The sequence below is a fragment of the Poecile atricapillus genome, chromosome 5 (genome assembly GCF_030490865.1).
Source record: "Poecile atricapillus isolate bPoeAtr1 chromosome 5, bPoeAtr1.hap1, whole genome shotgun sequence".
NCBI classification, from domain to species: Eukaryota; Metazoa; Chordata; class Aves; order Passeriformes; family Paridae; genus Poecile; species Poecile atricapillus.
Window position 1 is genome coordinate 26422536 of NC_081253.1, and position 19952 is coordinate 26442487.

Genomic DNA, 19952 nt, shown 5'->3' on the forward strand with positions numbered 1-19952 from the left:
ACTTTTTTGTATGTACCAAAAAAAATTATTTTGTCCCTTAATGTTCTCATATGAAATATGATATAGTAGAAGTGTTTCTTTTTCCTGAAATGATTCGGTTAAACACCAAGGTATGTATCATAATGGAAAAGGATCCTGCTGAATAGGAAACTTGTTCTCTATTCCTAGACTGTCAGCAAGGTGCCACCCTACATTTTCTATAGTCAAAGGTTATTAACAGTCTTGGAAGATACCTATTCATTTTCACTAGGATATGTTTTAGATCAGAGCACTTAGTCATCAGTACTTGTAGGACAGCATTTTGCCAAAGGATTATTCCCCACCCCTGCATTTTAACCAGCGGTTTCCCTGTTCAGTATGAGAAGATCTAGATGGAGCTCTTCTGCACTAGCTATTTTCAATTTAGCACTTGCTTTCTAAGGGAGGGTGATTAACACTGTGTAGCATGTTCTTTGAATGATAAATGAAGTTTTTCTGTAAAAGCACAGACAATAACTACACTGAACTATTAGGCATTCTTTGTTTAAAACAGTCTCACTGTATTTCAGTAGCCTGGATGAGATGTCAAGCAGAAGATGCAGAATGTGGTATGTCACCATTTCAGAAAAATTAACACCAAAACCAAAGAATGTTTGGTCTTCAGTTACAACACTGAAGGAACCTGTACCACATAATGCAAGAGAACATGGCAACCAAACCTACCTTGTAGGTTTCTCACACAGAAACTTCAGTCTGCCAATCTATCACCTTTCAAAATGGCAGGTTTGTGATGAGTACTTTGAGAACAAAACCTGTTTCTTTCTATGGAGGCTTCAGCCACTTCTCACCCATACTGCAGTCATTCCCCATTACAGAAATTGTACCACCTGAACATTCATCCAACCATTTGTACTTACCTCACTAATGGCTGCATTGTCTTCCTCACCTGGTCGTACCAGTCTGTTCCCAGTTAATTTCATGGAGAGTCCAAAGTCACTGATTACACATGTTCCATCATTCTTTACCAGTACATTGCGGCTGTTCAAGTCACGATGGGATATTGCAGGTTTGTAATGGTCTATTTGAACACACAGAAGTGTTTGTTACTATTTGAGCAATTCTACTGTTTGGCAAAAGGAGAGAACCTTATTATGTCTGCTCTGCTATTATAAACAGAGAATCAACTTATTTTTCAGGAAACTAACATTTTTGCTTTTTTTACAATGAGCTCCAGAGGAAGCTATCTAGAGAAAACTGACTGGCATCCAGAGTTTCACTGGATATATATGATATATTAGGCTACCACCTTATACAGTTCTAACGTTCACCAACAGTCTTCCTCCCAAGGGATATTTCAGCATGATTTTGGCAGTGAAGACACGGTATACTTAAACACAGATCTGCTGCTGTTATAACATAATAACCATTCCAAATACTCTCTGTCATTTCCACACTCCTGTGTCAAATGCAGCACCAATTATTTACATTATAATTGGAATTACTGCTGACACTTATTCAGAAGATATGCAGACAGTGTTATTCCAGAGCCTGAACATATTCATCTTGCAAGGGATCTGATCTTTTCCAAAGAATAATATTGCTTGTTCCTAGTTTTTATTATTTTGTTAGTAAAGCAGCCAGCAGTACAGAACTTGTTTTACTGTGGAATTTATTCTATTCCATGTATTCCTTCCTAGCATTCACAGACAGTGACTGTCTCTCCTTTATGATGGAACACTTACACATTTTCTGGCTGCTAATGGGCACACCTGTCTGCACATCTCAAAATGATGAAGTTAAGATGATAGCTGCAGTTTCAATGGCACAAAGGAATACTGATTTGGGTATTTTCAGCACTTTTAATAGTATCTTTAGTTGTCATTCTTTGCTAATGCTCATGCTTAACATTTGAGACACGCAGTTTGAAATTTTAATCCAAACATTAGCACCTTAATGTAGATAAAATGAAACCAGCCTTTTATTTCCTGCCAAAACCCTAACCTTTCAGGCCATATTCTGCAGCCTGATACACCACAGATCTCAGAATATCTACTTTATAATTATAACACTTTAGCTGCCGAAATACTGACTGAAGCATGCATGCAGAAAGGTCCAAATCCATACACTGTCACAGCCAATACTCTAATAAAGTACCAGAAGTCCAGCAGTATTGTTTGTACACAGCAAAAACCAGCCCAAACCCTCAGACAAAAATCTAGAGACATGATAAATAAAACTACAGTGGGGTTAGAAGATTTAATTTCATAGTACACATTTCACACACAAACTAAAAATTGCTTTGGTAATTTGTTTCTGAACTGCAAAAACAGACACAACACCTCAACTGTTTGCCCTCTGCTGGAGAGGCAGCCTGTGCTTCAGTAATCTGTTGCCATGATACAGCAGCACTGCACATCTCTGCCTCCTCCTGCCTCTCTCTGGGGCTCTCCCACCTCGCACTCTGTTTCACACAAGGGTTACAGAGCCCACAGAATGGGGCTGTTCAGAAGGAGGGAACTAATCAGAAGTTCTGAGCAATCTCTATTTGCATTCATCACAGTAGGATAAAAGAAAGGCTGGGATCTACTACCTGATAGAAACAAGAATATACTGGAGATCTTTGTATCCGTTCCTGGCCTTACCTCCTCGAGGCAGCTCCGTGTGCAGGTACGCCAAGCCCCGAGTTATAGAGTGGGCCAAACGACAAGAGCTCACCCAGTCACTTGTGTGGAGACTCAAATACTTACACAAAGAACCCTAAAGAGAGCCCCCCAAAAAAAGACAAAACAAAAAACATGGATTAAAATCATTGTCCAGTAGAGTAACTCAAAATCTTTTGGAGAAATAAAGGCATTTCACATTTTTTCTTGTTGTTTACAGATTTTTAAGAATAAGCCCTCTTATTAATCTCCAAATGTCATCAGCTTGTTTTTTTTTTTTCTTGGCTTAGTGGGTTGAGATTCCAGCCCATTCTACTGGAGGCCACAGGACTGTTGTCATGATGTGACTGGGAAATATTCACTGTATTAAACCAGCTTCATGATCTTTCTGCTGCAGAGCCTGCCCACCACCAGATGATTTTTAAGCTAGCTAAAGGCTGTGATTTTATGCTTTTAGTGAAGTTAAAATGATAACCAGGGAAAGTTTTAGTCAAGATTTAGAGAGATATATATTTGTAATTAAGACTATCTTTTCAGAGTCATGAGTTACATGCTAAATTGAGGATATTTGTTCTGACTATAACTTTTGAGAAAACTGATATTTTAACAATCAAAGATTCTATGTGTGATTTAGAACAATTTTTATGTTGTTCTAAAGGGACAAGAGTGTCTGACTACTGGGGCAATAATTCTGTGGCTATTATGTCATTACAAGTGACCCCCATACTGACCTACTACACCTCAGAGTCTCATCAGAGCAGCATGTTGATTGATAAATACACATATCATTCCTTTTACTTGCCTATTTCCTTCAGTCTGAAGGCATGTTTGGATAAAAACACAACCTGGGTCAAACCTCTCTGTCTTCTTTCAAAGTAACACCAAGAACAATTTTCTGTGTAAAAATGCCCTGGTTTGTGTGTTCTTATTTCCATGAAGGAAAGTATTTTGAGGGAGAATGATGAGTTCACCTGCTCATCTTGTATTGGTTAGTCCTTACTGAAATCAGATTTATGGCTCCAGGGTGACACTACAACTCCCTTCTAGCAGGGCTGCCACAGCAGGCTTCCTTTTCTGCTGTTAACTCCACATACAGCAGAACATCTGCTCACTGAATTACAGATCACACTGTGCATTAATTACACCTGCTGTGCACTTTTTCCAATGACTTCCAAACAACCAGTGGATTGATTTTAGACTAATCTTGCTGTTCTTAATACCACAATTGGAAGGAATCTGATAATATGACATCATAAGCTTCATCTGTACATTTAATCAGGTCATTAACAGAGCCTGTTTACCTAAGCAACAAGACACAATTTTCAATCAAATTGCATTTCAACTGAAAATCCTTTCATTCAAGAAAACAGCAAAACCAGATCACCTGTGAAGACAGTTATGCTATGCCCTTCCAGGAGTAGAATACTCATTTGATTTTACTTAACTTTCATTTCATTACATGAAAATACACCAGTTTTGTCAGAATCACATGCCTTGCCAGTGTCCACCTGGTATGGGCACAACTGACCTTTTTCATGGTCACTTCTAGTTTCTGCAATCTCTTCTTAGATGCCTGTCTTACAAGCTGACATGATTGAATGTGTCCTCATGTAAAAGTCTGAGTTAAGATACTCTTTATATTTGCTCTTGTTGCCTTAAGTCTGTATATAGTGTACATGTGTGTAAATACATACCTATGTTTAAGGTATGTATTTACATGGGTGCATTTAACTTTCAATACAAGCATATACACAGAGCCTAAAAACCCCTAAGACAGGCCATCATTACTGCTACTTAGCACTGTTATGCTCCTTTTTGCTATTCAAATAAGCAGCTTTTATCCTACTGCCTCCATAAAATATCAGGCTTCAGGCATCCCCTTCACAGCCTGCAGGAAATACGAGTTTGCTTAAATACGAGTTTGAGACCAAAAAGCTTGTTAAAAGAGTATATATAACTGAATAACTAAAGTTCTTTTCCATACACAGGCAAAAAAATCTCCCCAAGATAAATTGTGACACCATTTTTTGCTTTTTCATATATATAACCGCCATGTACATTTTATGACTTTTGAGGAAAGCTATTCACACTCATACTGCATATTTTTTAAATGTTTCTGTTTCTGTATATGTGTGTACATACACAGAACATTAAGTACCCCAATCCATGAATTTGAGAAATACAAGTATTCAGTTAGCTGAGGAGAGTTGCAGATATAGTTCTGGAAAGTAAGGCTGCCTTCTTAAGACATGTCCTACATCATCTGTATATGCCACAGAAAGCTTTAAAGAAGCTAACAGGATAAAAAAGGCACCATGATTTATAGTAGCACAAACTAGATTGACATCTTGTATCTATTACATTTCACTGTAAAAATCCCCACTTTTTACAGCTATTGAGTGAGGTCATAAGACAGAAATAATGTCTTAATATTAAGAAGTTTTAAATTTATTAGATAACATTTTTAAGTAAAAACAAGTCTTCAGATTCTGTCATTGAATAAGGACAGAATTGACTAAAAAAACCTCTAAAACCTGACTAGAAGTACTCCAGAGATAGGAATTTGTAAGACTATGTCTGGCAGCACTAACTAGGAAATCTAAAAGGGTATTACAGTTACGCACAATAAAGTCCATTAAAATTGCCATTTATATGGATTATTTTTACATTACTGTGCAAGAAGCGCCACCAAAACCTAAAGTACATCCTTTTCACTTGGCTGTTCTCAGGATTCTTAACCAACCCAATTGATTTCTTTGAAGCACTTACATTGGGGTAATATTCCATCACCAATAAATACTCCATCCGGCCGTCTGCAGTGAATCTCTCATCCCCCACAATGAAGCGGGCGATGTTATCGTGTTCCATCAGTGGAATCCTGTAAATGTTCCTCTCATTGACAAAGTTCTGACGATTAGCAAAAGAAAACACTTTCACAGCAACTGGGCGTTCATCTAGGGAACCTTTATACACTGCTCCGTATCGTCCCCGGCCAATCAACTGCAAATGCAAACATAAATAATTAGTTCACAGAATAATAGATGAAGACAAAACCCAAGTTTTCACCCTTACAAGAATTGTATGCCAACTTTCATCCTGACTTATACTATAAGAACAGTGAAGATAGTGAGTATTTAGTAATGAAAACCAGATTTAGAATGCTTTCATAGAGGCTGTTCTGGAGCTGGAAACCTCAGCACAAGCCAAGAAGTTTTTATGTGATCAATTTCATTTCACTTGAGAAATCACAGACATTAAGTGAAACATTTAGGTTTAGGACAGTTTATAAGCTGTACCTTTCAGGTTAGTGGCAACAAAAATACACATTTGTAGTGCAAAATAGATGCCAAGAGAGGTAAACAGATTTTAATAGAAGGAAGAAATTAATTCCTGACTACCTGTGAGTCTTTAATCTAGCCCCCACCATGTTAGACTGTCTTCAAGAATGGCCTTTCATATCTCCATAGTAACTGCAGAAAAAAGATGCGATCTCTACTCTAAACCAAAATGCAGTAACACCTTCAGGAAGAGCCCTAATTTCTAAAGCTCAAAAAATTCCAACTACATAAGAATTTAAGCCCCTATTAAAATAATTTTCAGGATGCCTCATACATGAAACTGTAAAGATTTCATGAGCCTTTTTTTTTTTACTTTTTAAATACTTACAAATGGAGGAGGAAGAGAAAACAGAAGGCATAACAAAAAAAATGATTCTAAAGATGATAAAATCATCTTACAGGAAAGTTTTAAAAAATAAAGTATCATTTAATGGAAAGGCTTCCTGTTTCTCAGTCCTTTTATATCACTGAGTTGCAATGCAGCAGCAAGTCAGTTCAAGGTACAAACCTGGAATGTAATCTACCCACAGAGATGTCAAAAGGCAAGCACAGGTTAAAACATTTGTCCTGCAACACCCTGTGACTGAGGGTAAAGGGTCAGCTCCTTAGGATACAAGAAGCAGTACAGAAGGCACCAGAGCAGATCTCTGTACCAACTTTCAGACTTGGAGAAAGTCACTGTTTTCTCCAAGACTGCATTATCAGTACAAGTGCTTGCATCTGGTGTTTTGTGCACTTCTACAATACCCCTTGTTAGACTCTCATGAACTGTGCCTCAAGTACTTTTTGGGTGGCAGAAGACACCCAAGGTTCTTTGCTGAACAGCCTGCTGTCACCCCTAGAGCAACTCACACTCCATGTCTGCAGTCTGCATCTCTAGGTGGGGTTGGTACTGGGAAAAAGAATAGCACCAGTCTGCATCTCAGTCATTCTACTCATTTTTTTTTCCTGGCTAAAAGCTTTTAAAAATTCCATATGTTCCACCGAGCATACCAACTAGAAGCATGACATTTTGCAGTTTTGTGATAATACATCTAACACCAAGCTGAGCAGAAAGTTCTGGTTGGCCTCTAGTTGCCATGGAGCTAGATAGGGCCCCACACTGAAGAATGACTACACATAAATGCACCACTACTGAAATATACTGCCCTATCTGCAGTACATTCTGTTTTCCAAGAGTGTTACTAAAGAATTTCAAATTCCTGTAGTAGACACTGTATTAAAAATCAAGCAATGTCATGCAAAAAAGATGGATCTTTTGATGCAATGCTGAAATACAGCACACTCTAATTTCCCCCACTACCTCCCAGTGTTTCTTTTTTTTGTTCTCAAGGTAAAACACTTCCACCTAATACCAACAATATTACTAACAAAATTCACAAAATCTACCTGCAGTAATCCCTTTTTTATTTTAATTTCTTCTTGAAACTGTGATTTAAAAGAAAGCATTACAGGAGCATGGATACATTCGGTTCTGTAACTATGCCTGGGATATGACCACACCATTATATTGAATAAAAATAAAGATTAATAACTGAGTTGAATATTTACCTCTAACAGCTTTAGATTATCCAGATCCAATGAGGGCTCTGATGCTGCTGCCTCCATCATGTTCATACTGTGCAAACCTTGTTTACGGTCTCCTGGGGAAGAGGGTGAGGAGGAAATTAGCCAGTTTCCTTTCTGGACATGCTCCAAGTGAAAAAAATGCAACCTACCTGGAGCTGGCAGAATTACATATTGTAGGCAAGGATGCAACAAGTAAAAAGGAGTCCTGTAAAATCTTCTCAAAGTCAGCTAAACGAGCAGTGAAGGTGCTGATAAGCTACAAACTACAGACACCTGCTACACAACTATTTTGGTAATTCAAAAGTCACTGGCAGTAACTATAAAGCGTGTTGACCACCTCACTTAAGCTGTGCTGAGCAGAGGATTTATGGAAGAAAAATGGGTTCCAAAATGCCATCTTAGAGAAGTCATCACTCTCTCCAAACTGTTATGAGAGGGATATCACCATAAAATGTCAGAGAGGACAAGGGGGAGCAACATTTTGTACAAGAGTATAACAGGGACTAGGGAGAACAGAAGACTGAAGTATAGCTTTGAGCAATAACCAAATGAACAATTGAAAACAACAAAGCCAAAAAGATCATCAATCCCTACCTGCAAGCATCCTGTATCCAAAGAACAGAGCAGCTATCAGAACAGCCAGTACAGACACAGATGCCAGGGCAATAACGATGGTCTCATCTCGATGAAAAGAATGAGAAGAATCTGAAAGCAAACAAAATGAGGACTCTTAATTTGTAAATTTGAAAGAATCAACACTATAAAATATGTAATTGATATTACAACAATAAGAAAAATGTACTCTGGATTGTCAAACATCCCCCTGAACTCCTTTTCCTCTCAAAATCTATGGCTGGCAAAAGAGCTGATCAGCTCAAAACCACTGACAGCTTTTCCCAGCTTCCACTTGCCCTGTAGTGAGAGGCACTGACTGCAGAAAATGATTCTTCTTTCTACCTGGCAAAGTTCAGCACAGCCATACAAGGCCAAGTTGATGCAGCTCTCCTCTGTTATCTGTGCCTTAATCCAGTTTCCTGGTATGAATCAGGTTTGTCACCTTTACAAGGTTCTTTTGCTGTTTTTCCCAGGACAAAAATCTTATGAGCTTGCAAATCGGGCTGCAAATATGATGAAAATGGAATGCTTCACACTCAAATACCTAAAACATACACAAGTCCATTTAAGCAAATATTTCAAAATACTTTGGAGTTTTGATTTGTTTTGTGTCAGTGCTCAGATAATTTTTGGCATAATTCTTAGTTCTTAATACACAAAAAGACAGAAGTCTCTACGGACTGAAGCAGAAAATCCAAAACAAAAATAAAACACTAAACAAAATTAAATAAAACCACTTTTATTAAATCTGTTGTAAATAGCATTTGGCTTTTTGTCAAAATGAGTATCTTGTTTTTCTTGGTTATCAGGTTTTATCAAGTTTTCTTGATTGAGTTTTTAAGTTTGTCGAAAAGGAAAAAAGATTTCATGAAAACATTTGTTAGCACCTTGAAATGCTTCTCCATGCCAGACTCCAGCCTTGCCTCTTGCAGTCATATAAAAATCCAGCCACTTTAATACAAAAAATTATTAGTGCAGATACTCTTCTGATGTCAGAATCACTGGAATGTGGCGCAACAAGACCTCATTTACTTTGGCATCAAAACCAAGTTTGGGAACTATGTTTAGACATGTCTTATATACTGCAAGAAGTACTCCTTTAAAGACTGTAATGAGTCCTAACTATGCTAAAACCACAAAATATAAAATGCACACAAGACTTAAACATTGGATAAACTTTTAGGTGAGACTGAAATACAATTTATCCCAGTCAGTCCTAGCTGAATACACTGACAAATTCACTTTTCTTGAATTGCATTTAAAAGAAATTCAACATGACTCACTACTTCAAATTCCCAGTATGGACAGACACAAGAGAACCAGATAAGAAGGAAAAGCAAATTTAAAAGACAACAACTGTCATTTTTACATAACCATAATGGTAAGGGGAAACAATGAAAAGCTGGTAAAACAGAATGCCAGGGACAATTTCAGCTGTGACAGAAGTATGTGAAAAATCACCTTTCAAAACCAACAGGCAGCTCATATCTAATACTCTCTTTAAAGAAAAAAGAGCTTGTGATGATCGCAGTACCGTCAAATTTAATTTTGTTCTGTCAGGAGACATACCATCACTAATGATTTTCGTAAAATAACTTTCACAATGAAAATAAGTTCTTGCCATAGAACCCTAATGTGGAATATGAGCTGTGACTTCCATAGAGAGAAGATTAAAAGATACACATTATAGCTGTCATCTAAATTATGAATTCAAAACATAGACATACATATATATTGAAACCCACAGCATCATAAAGGAAACTGTTACATCATACAAAGCTATATGAAACATGACACAAGTGTAAGCAGATGAGTAATTGCTGGCAGAGGAATGGTAGTTTTGACTTTCATATTTTTATGAATGGAATTTACATTTTATTGGGTTATCCTTTAAAATACATATTAAATGTGGTGGGTTTTGCATCAGTTCAAGACAGTGCTTAGCATGTACCAAGGACTAACAGGTTTTGAGAGACTGACCCCCTTTGGTTGTAATCCCAGCTGTATTTTCCTTGACTGCACAACCAGAGTGCAGCCATTTGCCACCTTCCCATCGCCAAATAACCAGCAATCATTTCCACCACGGTTTGCCAAATGATATCTGATGCCCAAGTCTGACTGCTCTTCTTTAGTTTTCTGTATAATCAAAGGCTTAACAACATGCCTCCATCAGGAGGGCCCTCTGCCCTGGAATGGGATTTTGCTGTTCAAGGGCATCCTGAGCAACACGTTCCCCCACAGCTCTGGCTGCCTTGGCACACTCCCCTCAGAAGCCTGTGAATGGTGACATTCTGCAGGCTGAAGAGATACCAGAAAATCTCAAGATAACATTTCTTTTCCATCAGCAGCTGAAAAACATGCAGAGAGAAAGGATCATTTCTCTCTCCATCCTTGATGGACCATTCCCTCTGGGGGCTTCTTCTGTTTAGTGGGTAGCTTTGCAGCCAGCAGGTAACCCCACAGACCTCCCTGGCCTTCAATGAGGAAAGAAGTTTTCATTTCTTTTTAAGTGGAGTTGTTTCATAAGAATTTTAGACTGGCTTATCTTGAACTAATTTTCAATTCTTATAAATATTTTAAAATAACACTGTCAACATTCCAACAGCCAAATCAGTCCTACAGTGCAAGTTACTACTGTCAGGGTGATGAGCAATATTTATAAATTTAAGAATAAATACAAATTTCTTAGTAAAGTGAACATCTCAATGGAGTGATAACATGCAGCTCAAAACAGCATGAGTGAGTAAAATTCTGTGTGTGACAGCCAGTCATTTCCCAGCAAGGACAGCTTTACTATCTTTTGCTTGTAAACCTACTCTAAAAGGAAAGCACGAAACTCCCTCAATGACAAAAGGCCCAGACAGCTCCAATCCTTCCCTCCCCCCAAAAAGTGTTATTTCTATCAACCCCCTATCTGCTTTGTAAAACAGTAATTTTGGATGTTGTCAGATTATCAATCTTTCTTAAACAAAACCAAAAGGATATGACACTTATCAACCCAGTTTAAAAACCTTCCAAAACTTAACAAAACTCTTATTAACTCCCTAATTTTGTAAATCCTTCTCTGGATAGATTTCATCTTCAGTTTTTACACCATACTCACTTTTAAATGCCTAGCTAAGAACCACACAGGACCTCTCAAGGCATATGCAGATGTTCACATTTGCTCTTTTATCTACTTCTAAGTAATTAATTCAAGCTTTTAATATAAATATGCACAAGAGTCATATTTCTCTCGATTTTATCTGGAGATGTGTTTTAACTAACTCACCAAAAGACATCAGTGTAGGCCAATAAAAGTTATCACCTTTAAGCAAGGCACTTTTAAAATAAGGATGTAAAATGCACATGTATACAAGTCTCTGTTCATGCTTTCTTCCATGAACTTACAGTCTGGTTCAAAACAACCATGATTCATCGTGATTAGGACATTCATTATGAAAGCTGTAATTTGGTATTACATTTTTCTGAGCTAAGACTTGGTTGGTCTTCAGCTGTTGACAATCCCTCCTTCATATCAGTGGACTCAGCTTTTCAAGTTTATTTGTGAGGACCAGACACGTGCCCTACAGCTTCAGTAATTTTTCATCGTGTCATTGTACAAACTGACTTTAAACATGCCTAACAAACACACAACAATCTCATTTGAATTTTTGGAATCATTACCAATATTTGGGTACTTCGTGACAAATACCAACTAATTTAAGAACACTGTCTTCAAATCTCAGACTGGGAGTGCCAATATCTCAGTATTATTCCCAAACCAATGTATTGCATAAGAAAAGCAATACCATGAAGAGCAGAATTAGCTGCAGACTAGAAAATCCAATGATTACGGAGTTGGCTGCTGAGCTAAATTCTATCTACAGTTGTACACAGAAGATCTTGTCAGAGCATGATTTATGTTTCTGTAACTGAAAGGAAGGCTAGTGAAGGTGCTTGCTTCACTGCTATGTGTGAGCCTTTTATTTCCAGCTTCAACTTAGGCTCCCTGATCTGCAACAAAATGTGCCACAACAAAAAATTAATACCAACAGAAACTGCTGTAAGGCCCAAACAACTTGAAAAGCCAATTTCTTATCCCACTTAAATGGGTAGGAGAGCACTGCTCACAGGTCTACTGACTCTACAAGCAGCAGTGCAAAGATGCCACGTGGAAGACACACAGCATGTACACACCTCAGTCTTGAAACATTTTGCCAGTAATCCTGATAGTAGTCAGCAGTTTACTCAAGTCTACCAATCCCAAGACAAAGAAATATCACAGCAAACAGTGTCATTTTTTATTTTTTTAAAGTAAGAAAAAGAAACAAAGCACAACTCATTAAAACAGCACAACCTCCTTCTGGCTGGGGAGCAGCTGGTAACCAACCATTCCCAGAAGCGTCCTGACCTCATCATCAATAAAGGGCTTGTTTTCAGGTTCCAAAAACCTGAGTACAACAGCTCCTGTGTGTGGAGAAGGTACACACAAATGACTGGGGATGTATTTCAGAGCAAACCGTGAAGAGGAATGCTTCTAGTATTCAGTTAGAAGTGAGTCATCTGGCTGAACCCAGCCCTGCACTTGGGACACTCCCCGCAGGCACTTCTACCACATTAAGCATTTCTCTCCCTTTTCTCAGGCATTGCTGCCACAACAGTTTCCAAGCACTTATACAATATCTTTGATGAATCAGGTTTTTGGATTAAGCTTCCATACACTGCTGCACATGGAAGTTGTCAAACTGCTGCCTTCCTAACCTTCCCCAGGAACAACACAGAAAAGAATACTGCCAGTGCTAATGGCATCAGGAAGGACAATGCTTTTTCTTCAAAGTAACTTTTCCACTATAAACATAAACTTGTAATATTAATTAACGCAAAAATATTTCAATCTGCGCCTATGCTGAAAAAGCTTTTTATTTCTCTCTTATTTAACTTTCAAAAATTAAAGCCTCTTTTGTAGGCTTCCTGTTTCCATACTTCAAAATTAGCATTCATCCTATGACCAAAGAATGTTGTGAGAAATCAAAGAAAACTGAGACAAAGCCAGGTAACAACAGCCAATGGCAAATGAGTCTGAAAACATACAGAACTTCTTCCTGGGAGCCAGGAAGGGGACACACCATTCTTCTCTCTTCCTTCCCCTTCAGCAAATACTGTGGGACCTGCAGACAGGAGAGGCTGCTCTGGATAAAGCACCAACTAACCCAGCACCGGCAACGTCCCAGCATCAGTTCAAGCACCCAGGTCTGTGCTCTTGGAGGTAAAATGTTCCAGTCTGGATGATGAACTGTGAGGAAGCCAGGCAGAATTCTCATATTTCCTACTTCACCATTCAACACTTTGTTTCCCCAATACTATTACTGAAATGAGAGGGTATGAAGCAAATGGAATGGGAAATGAAGACAAGGAAGGTCTCCTCCCTGTGGCAGCTGAAAGCTGTCCAGAAAACTTCTCTCTATCCCTACACCAAAGGTGCTGCACCACCATGGCCGGAGAGCTCCCTGGGACACCAGGGAGGTCACTGTTATGATGAGACATCTTAAGACAGCCGTGAGAAAAGACACTAAGTGTTAACCAAGTTGAAAAACTAGGAATCCCAAGGGGGAAAATTTGATTGTGTAATTGAAGGCTGTATCCCAACACAAACACACAAAAGGATATGGCCTTGAATCTGTGCAAGCAATGACATTGTTTCCTTCTAATATTTAAATATGAAACCTTGGGGCTTTGGAATGTTGTTTCAATGCTGCATATTTATATATTATGCTATATATGTGGTGGTGATCATATAATAAAGGACATTTGCACAGAAATTTCCACCAGATCTCTATATTGCTATTAAAGCTTTTCACTCCATTTTCTGAAATCTGCCTGCTCTTTATGTAAATGACTCACAGCTGTGTATCTGCCACACAGTAGTAAATAATTCTAGAAAATATATGTGTGTATTTAAGTTTAGAGAAGCATTGTATAAAAACATTTTAGACAAACATATAATTATTCTATATAATCAAAATCAGTTTTAAAAGTAATTACCTATGTTCCCACAGAATTTCTGGTAGCTATGTATCAAAAGCCAAGTGATCTTAAAGCTGATAAGTACCAAAATATTATCATTTATTTAATTTGCTATAAGACACATAAGTAGTGACATTAGTCTTAAACAAATAAGGGACACACCATGCTTTAACCTTCACAACACAACAGTAACATCTGATTCTTCAAAACAACTGCAGCTGTATGGATTCTGATCAAAGTCAGTAAAATTACACAGGGATTCAAAAGATTTGCCCATACAGATAACTTTAAAAAGAAGCAGAGTCTTCACGCCATCCTACAACTATTTCTTTGATGTGATAGATTCAATATGTTCATAGCCAATCTGGTGCAGAAGTTGCTCTTCCATTAAGGAATCTCAGTGATACCGAGGATGAGATCAGAAGGAAGAGAAAAAGCTTTTGGTTGTGTCACCAATGCAGCCTGAGATGGAAGGCTGCAGTGTGGGAGCAATGTGGCCTTCAGCTGCAGATAACTGCAAATATGCTCTGCAGATCAGAAAGAGGCCTTTCAAGTGTATTTAATTCAACTTGCTTTTAAAGTCACTTTTCTTTTCACGGTAGCCCTGCACAATTTTCATGACAGTGATAAGATCTTGGTCCTTTGAAAAAGCATACAATTAGCAATCTTTTCCAAAGGCCCACAAACCCAATCATAATCTGTTTATCTGTTTTGTCTACACAAAGCTTGTATCAAACATGTCCTCAGAATCCTCCACTACTAGTACAATATGCATCCCTTACTGCATTCTAGCAGCACATTCCAACCAAACCAAAACACCTCATAAGGTTTTTTTCCTGTCCTCCTTTCAGGACAGTAATCAACATTTCTTTCCAACCAAGTGACCACTGCTTCATTCCTGATCCTCTGTCCTTCAGTGAGAGAATACAGTCTTCACCACATTAGAGCAAATGACAAGAAAACCTCTGAGATAAACACTATGCCAGAACAACCCAAATTATTTTATGTATATCTTAAATTCATTCAGTGCAGGGAACAAAATATGTAAGGAAAAAAAATATGTAGAGAATTCTAACAAAACGAAAATGTTAGTAGCCTTTTAGATACCAGAAACATAGGTCATACAATGAAATCAAGAATCCTATCTACACCAATTTAATTAAAAGCACTTACACCTGTATTTTTAGTTAAGTTGGAGCCACAAGGTTGGAATACCTTTAAATTATGTTCTACATTTACAGCGAACTCCAGCAGGAGCTGTTCCAAATTTTCTATTAAATCTATGTATATTTGAGAATGATGAAAGGAAAAAATAGCATTTCTTAACAACTTCTGCTACGGCCCTAAGCTTTTATAGGTCCATGTTTTCAAACAACTACTACCCTAATTCTGTTTCATGAGCCAATGTATAAAGAGGTAGGGTTGCGTGTTTCTGTAAGCATTTGACAAATTATTATTAAGATTAAGATCCATGTCAAAATTTTGTAGTTGGACTACAAAACGTTATCAACATGACCATCTTCAATACGTAAATCAAAGTTAAGGTAGGGAACCACTCTTTCACATAAAATTTTTGGAGGCACTTGAAGGCAAAATGAAGTTAGCAAGGCAACTTCTATGGAAGAGGACTGAGCACAGTGCACATGCAGATGGAAAACACAATGGGAACTGTATTTTTTGTAGGAGATGGTGCAACATTCCTTAACAGAATAATCCTGCCAATCCATAACCCTACGGCAGTTTTCTTTCATAACTCAAAATGGATGTTTTCCCTGGACTTAACAGCAAGTCTCTGGTTTCCAGTCTATTGGCTTAGATGAAACAGATAATTTGCACTTGCTTCTAATCATTCCAGTGTTTGATGAAAAGATTTAAACAGTCACCAATATGTTTCCACTTTGCACTCAGCATCATCATATTTGATTGATTTTAACTTTTCATGTAAAATTTTATATACTTATTGTCATAAGATGCCCTTTATGACACATCTTTTGTATTTTCCTCCACATCAAGAGAGCTAGAATTTTAATGCACTTTTCACATAATCGCATCACTGTCTGGAGCCTGGACTGTCAGAACACACCAGTCTCTCATGAGACTTGCAGTAACATCAAAACCTGGCACTCATGCATCACAGATCCCATCTGCCTCCTCAGTGAATGCCTCAAAACATCATACAGCTCAGGCTATAAAATTTAATTCCCATAATGTGCTCCAGAGGAATCCTGCTATATCTAGAAGTCAGCCATCCATGATAGCAGAGTTTCAGTGGGTAGATAGCTCTTCAAAAATCTGCTGCTGGAAAACACAATTAGGATTTGAGCTTTGTCTCCAAAAGAGGTCCCTCACTGTCCCTGCAGCCAGGCAATCCCAGAGATAGAATCCCTTCAGCAGAACTCCCCTCCTCTATCCTTCTGTGGTGTACTGGCTGCCACCAAACACCCAAATCTGGAGCCAGACTGGGGTGTTCAGATTGGTCTCTTTTGTTAATTTTGAATGCTGAAGGTTACAGTGATACATGAAACTCAAAAATGAAGCATGAGTGGTAATGTCTTTGGCAGGAGAGTGGGTTATGAAATCCCTAACTACTCCTTATTTGATGACTAGATACAGAGAGGTGAATTAGCAATTTTACACATATGTGCAGAAGAAATTAATGAGTTCATAAAAACCCAACAAAACCTCTCTTTCTGCCTTTTCTTCTGGGAGTTCAGGCATCTTTAGTATATTTCTAACACTACTGAACAGAACCTTATAATCATGATGTATGTAAAATAAATAGCAATCCTAACACAGAACTAAATTTAGGTTATTCTTTCTGAAGTTCCCTATATACCAATAAATATTTGATTACTAGAGAGATAAAAGAAGTATCTTGCTTCAATAGTCAAACTGGTTTTGAGTACACCTCAAGTACAACCTTACCTTCAAGCTAAATGGAAAGCTAATTTGAGCACTTAACAACACATTGGGGACATCTTCTGTATTGAAATAAAAGTCAGAAAAATGGTTTTTAATAAAAAGGCTGAAAACAACATTTACACTATCCCCTTATATTCATCTTGGACCAAAAGGACTTCCTGCTTATTAAAACAAATGGTAACACCAGCTTTAACATAATGGCACACTTCCAGCCTCTGTAATGCACTTGATCAAAAAACTACATGTGCTGCAATGGAAAAAAATGAGCACTTCAGAAATCCTCTTTAAAGATAGTTGAAGTTATTTTAATTCCAACAGGCTCAATAGCTATATATTCCGTGTCTGTAATGTTCCCAGGCACTAAAAATAGAGCCCAAAAATTACATCAAAACACTGAAACGCCTGTTTTTATATGGGTGAGCTAAAACCAACCCTCAGATCCTTCACAAAAGGCAGCTCTGATCCCATGTGCTGCATTTTTCATGTCTTCAAGAGTACTGAAGCCCAGGAATGCTGTCTACCAGTCAGTCACGCTCCCCTTGCTCCTACAGAAACCCAGGCCCCCCTTGCCAGCCCTTTCCTCGGTGGGAAGGCGAGCCAAGCCCAAGCAGTGTGGGATGTCTGGGCCTGTCCCAGCAGCTCCTGCTGGGCACACCTGAAGGAGTGGCGGTGCCTCTGTTCACAGCCACAGCCCAGAGATGTGGCGCTGCTCCCGCGTGGGCAGGAACGCAGAGCACTCTGTCCTGTCAGGAGAGCTGCCCACATCGCTCTGACTTTCAGGAATAGTTGTTTTTTCTTGTCAACCTTAGCAGCAGGCAATGGAGAATGAACTGATTTAAAGGATGTGATTGTACTGGGTGTTTATTCCAAAACATTTCCCCAAGCATGCAATGAAATCTGAATTACAGCAGAATTTTAGGCAGCCAGCCTGTTTCAAGTAGAAGTCCAAGATCAATACAAAAAGGGCAAGAATGAGTTCTGACAAAACATTTCCTTACATGTTTGGTTTATGTCCTAGTATTTCAGATGTAATACCCTAAATCAGCTTAATATTGTAATCCTCAAGTGTAATCCTCAAGTGTAGCAAGTATTTTAGTACTAAAACTTAACTTTTCCTATGCTCTTTAATTCAAGAACATATTTCTATATTTCTAGTACAACTCTGTATAGCGTACATTCTTGTACAGAACAGGTTTTGTGATTTTAAATTTGAAGGCCTACACTACACAGTTGTGAGTTAAACCTGTCTGATATTTTAGGAACATTCCCAGTTAGTAAAAGATCATGTTTGTCTGGCTAATGCAAATTCAGACAATGCCTGTAGTGCTCCAAAAGGTACATCTGCTCTAGCTCTTGCTATCATGGTTTAGAAGGATAGAGTAACATGAATGTCCATGTCACGTTTTCCCATTAATCCTACCTAATCTCTTCTTCTCCACAATCATCTTCTCTACGTGGCCATATAATTTCTAACTTCAGCAAATGTTTCTTCTAGGACTTCAAAAATATTTTAGAAGTCTTCTGTAATTTTAAGATGAAAATAAACATTACATTTCTCTATGCTCTAACATCGTACTGGTTGGTCTTACCAGGTATTTCCCAGGTGAAATAGTTATTAGGAGGAAACAAGTGATGAAGTGGGAAGTTGGGACCAGACAGAATTCCCCCTCCTATCTCGCTCCAGGGTGTCTGAGGAATTCAGTGAACAGCATCTCCCCTTCTCTTCCTCAAGACCAGTCTCATTCAGTCTGCATCAGGAGTGTCTGAATCTCACTCCTGCTCCTCACCCAGTCCCATCCAGCACAGCCATCACTGAGGACACTGCTCGCCCCTGTGTCCGTGCCAGAGAGCCGACAAGGGTGGCGGGGCAGCTGAACCTCTCCTGGTTCCTGCTGAAAGCCGCCTCTCCTTCCCAGCTGAGAGACCTTAGCAAGAGCTGTTTCCCTCTACTGTCCTTGCTTAAATGCAGGTTCAGATGGTTTCTGGGCAGGAAGAACCTCTCTCACAAAGATACTTCACAGACAGGAGATGCAGCTATTTGGGGACATCCTCAAGCAGAAGGAAATAAAGGACAGAACAGGCTGTGGGAATCTGAAAAGGCCCATGAGGAGGAGAGGCAGCGGCAGGGCCAGCACTTGGCAGGGCAAGAGCTGATACAGTGAGAAGCCCAGAGAGGAGAAAGGTTTTAACCTCACGAGCACCCCAGCAAAATCAATAGTCTCCTGTGGCACACAGCTTCTGTTTCCAAGGCACCAGCTGGAGTGACCTTTTTCAAACAGAAAAAAAGAAAAAAAGTCTGCATCTTATGTGAGGGCACACAAATGCACGTTAGATATGTGCAAATACATTTCTCCTCCTAAAGGAAAGAAAAAAAACTTCAGAACTTCAAATATAAAACAAAGAGAAACTCAGATTGTGTTTCTGGCTCCGACAGAACAGCCTGATCTTAGGTAGGTTACTTTGCTTCTTAGTGCTTTATGTTAGCTAGTTATATAATGGGAAAAACAGTACCTCCCCTAACTTCAAAGGTTATTCTGATTACTTTAAAATAGCGTGAAGATGAAAAAGGCAATAATGATAAATAGTAATCCTTAGTTTGCACTTATGCAAAATCCCTCTACAGATCTAAGTACTTGATTTCAGATGAAATACAGACATCGTTTGATGTTCAGCTCTTGCAGCACAAGTGCCAGCTCAGGCATCCCCTGCCTCCTACTCCCAGGTGCTGCTCCAGCCCAGCGGTGCCCGACAGCTGTGCTGCACAACCACCGCTGTGCTGAGCTGGGAGCGGGCTGCGGAAGCCAACAGGGAGCCCATGGGATGGGAGGAAGGACCATATCTAAGGCAACATCCCTGCCAAAAT

At 38.7% G+C, this 19952-nt stretch overlaps 1 protein-coding gene across 2 annotated transcripts in view; it reads right to left on the reverse strand.

Moving 5' to 3' along the window:
* The window catches only part of BMPR2 (bone morphogenetic protein receptor type 2), a 104117-nt gene that overhangs the window by 16642 nt on the left and 67523 nt on the right, over positions 1-19952 (reverse strand). For both annotated transcript variants that reach the window (XM_058839451.1, XM_058839450.1), the window contains exons 4-8: positions 8141-8251; positions 7529-7620; positions 5409-5639; positions 2622-2736; positions 897-1057 (exon numbers count right to left, since the gene is read on the reverse strand). In XM_058839451.1, coding sequence (XP_058695434.1) covers positions 897-1057; positions 2622-2736; positions 5409-5639; positions 7529-7620; positions 8141-8251 — 710 coding nt within the window. The remainder of the gene's footprint in view (positions 1-896; positions 1058-2621; positions 2737-5408; positions 5640-7528; positions 7621-8140; positions 8252-19952) is intronic.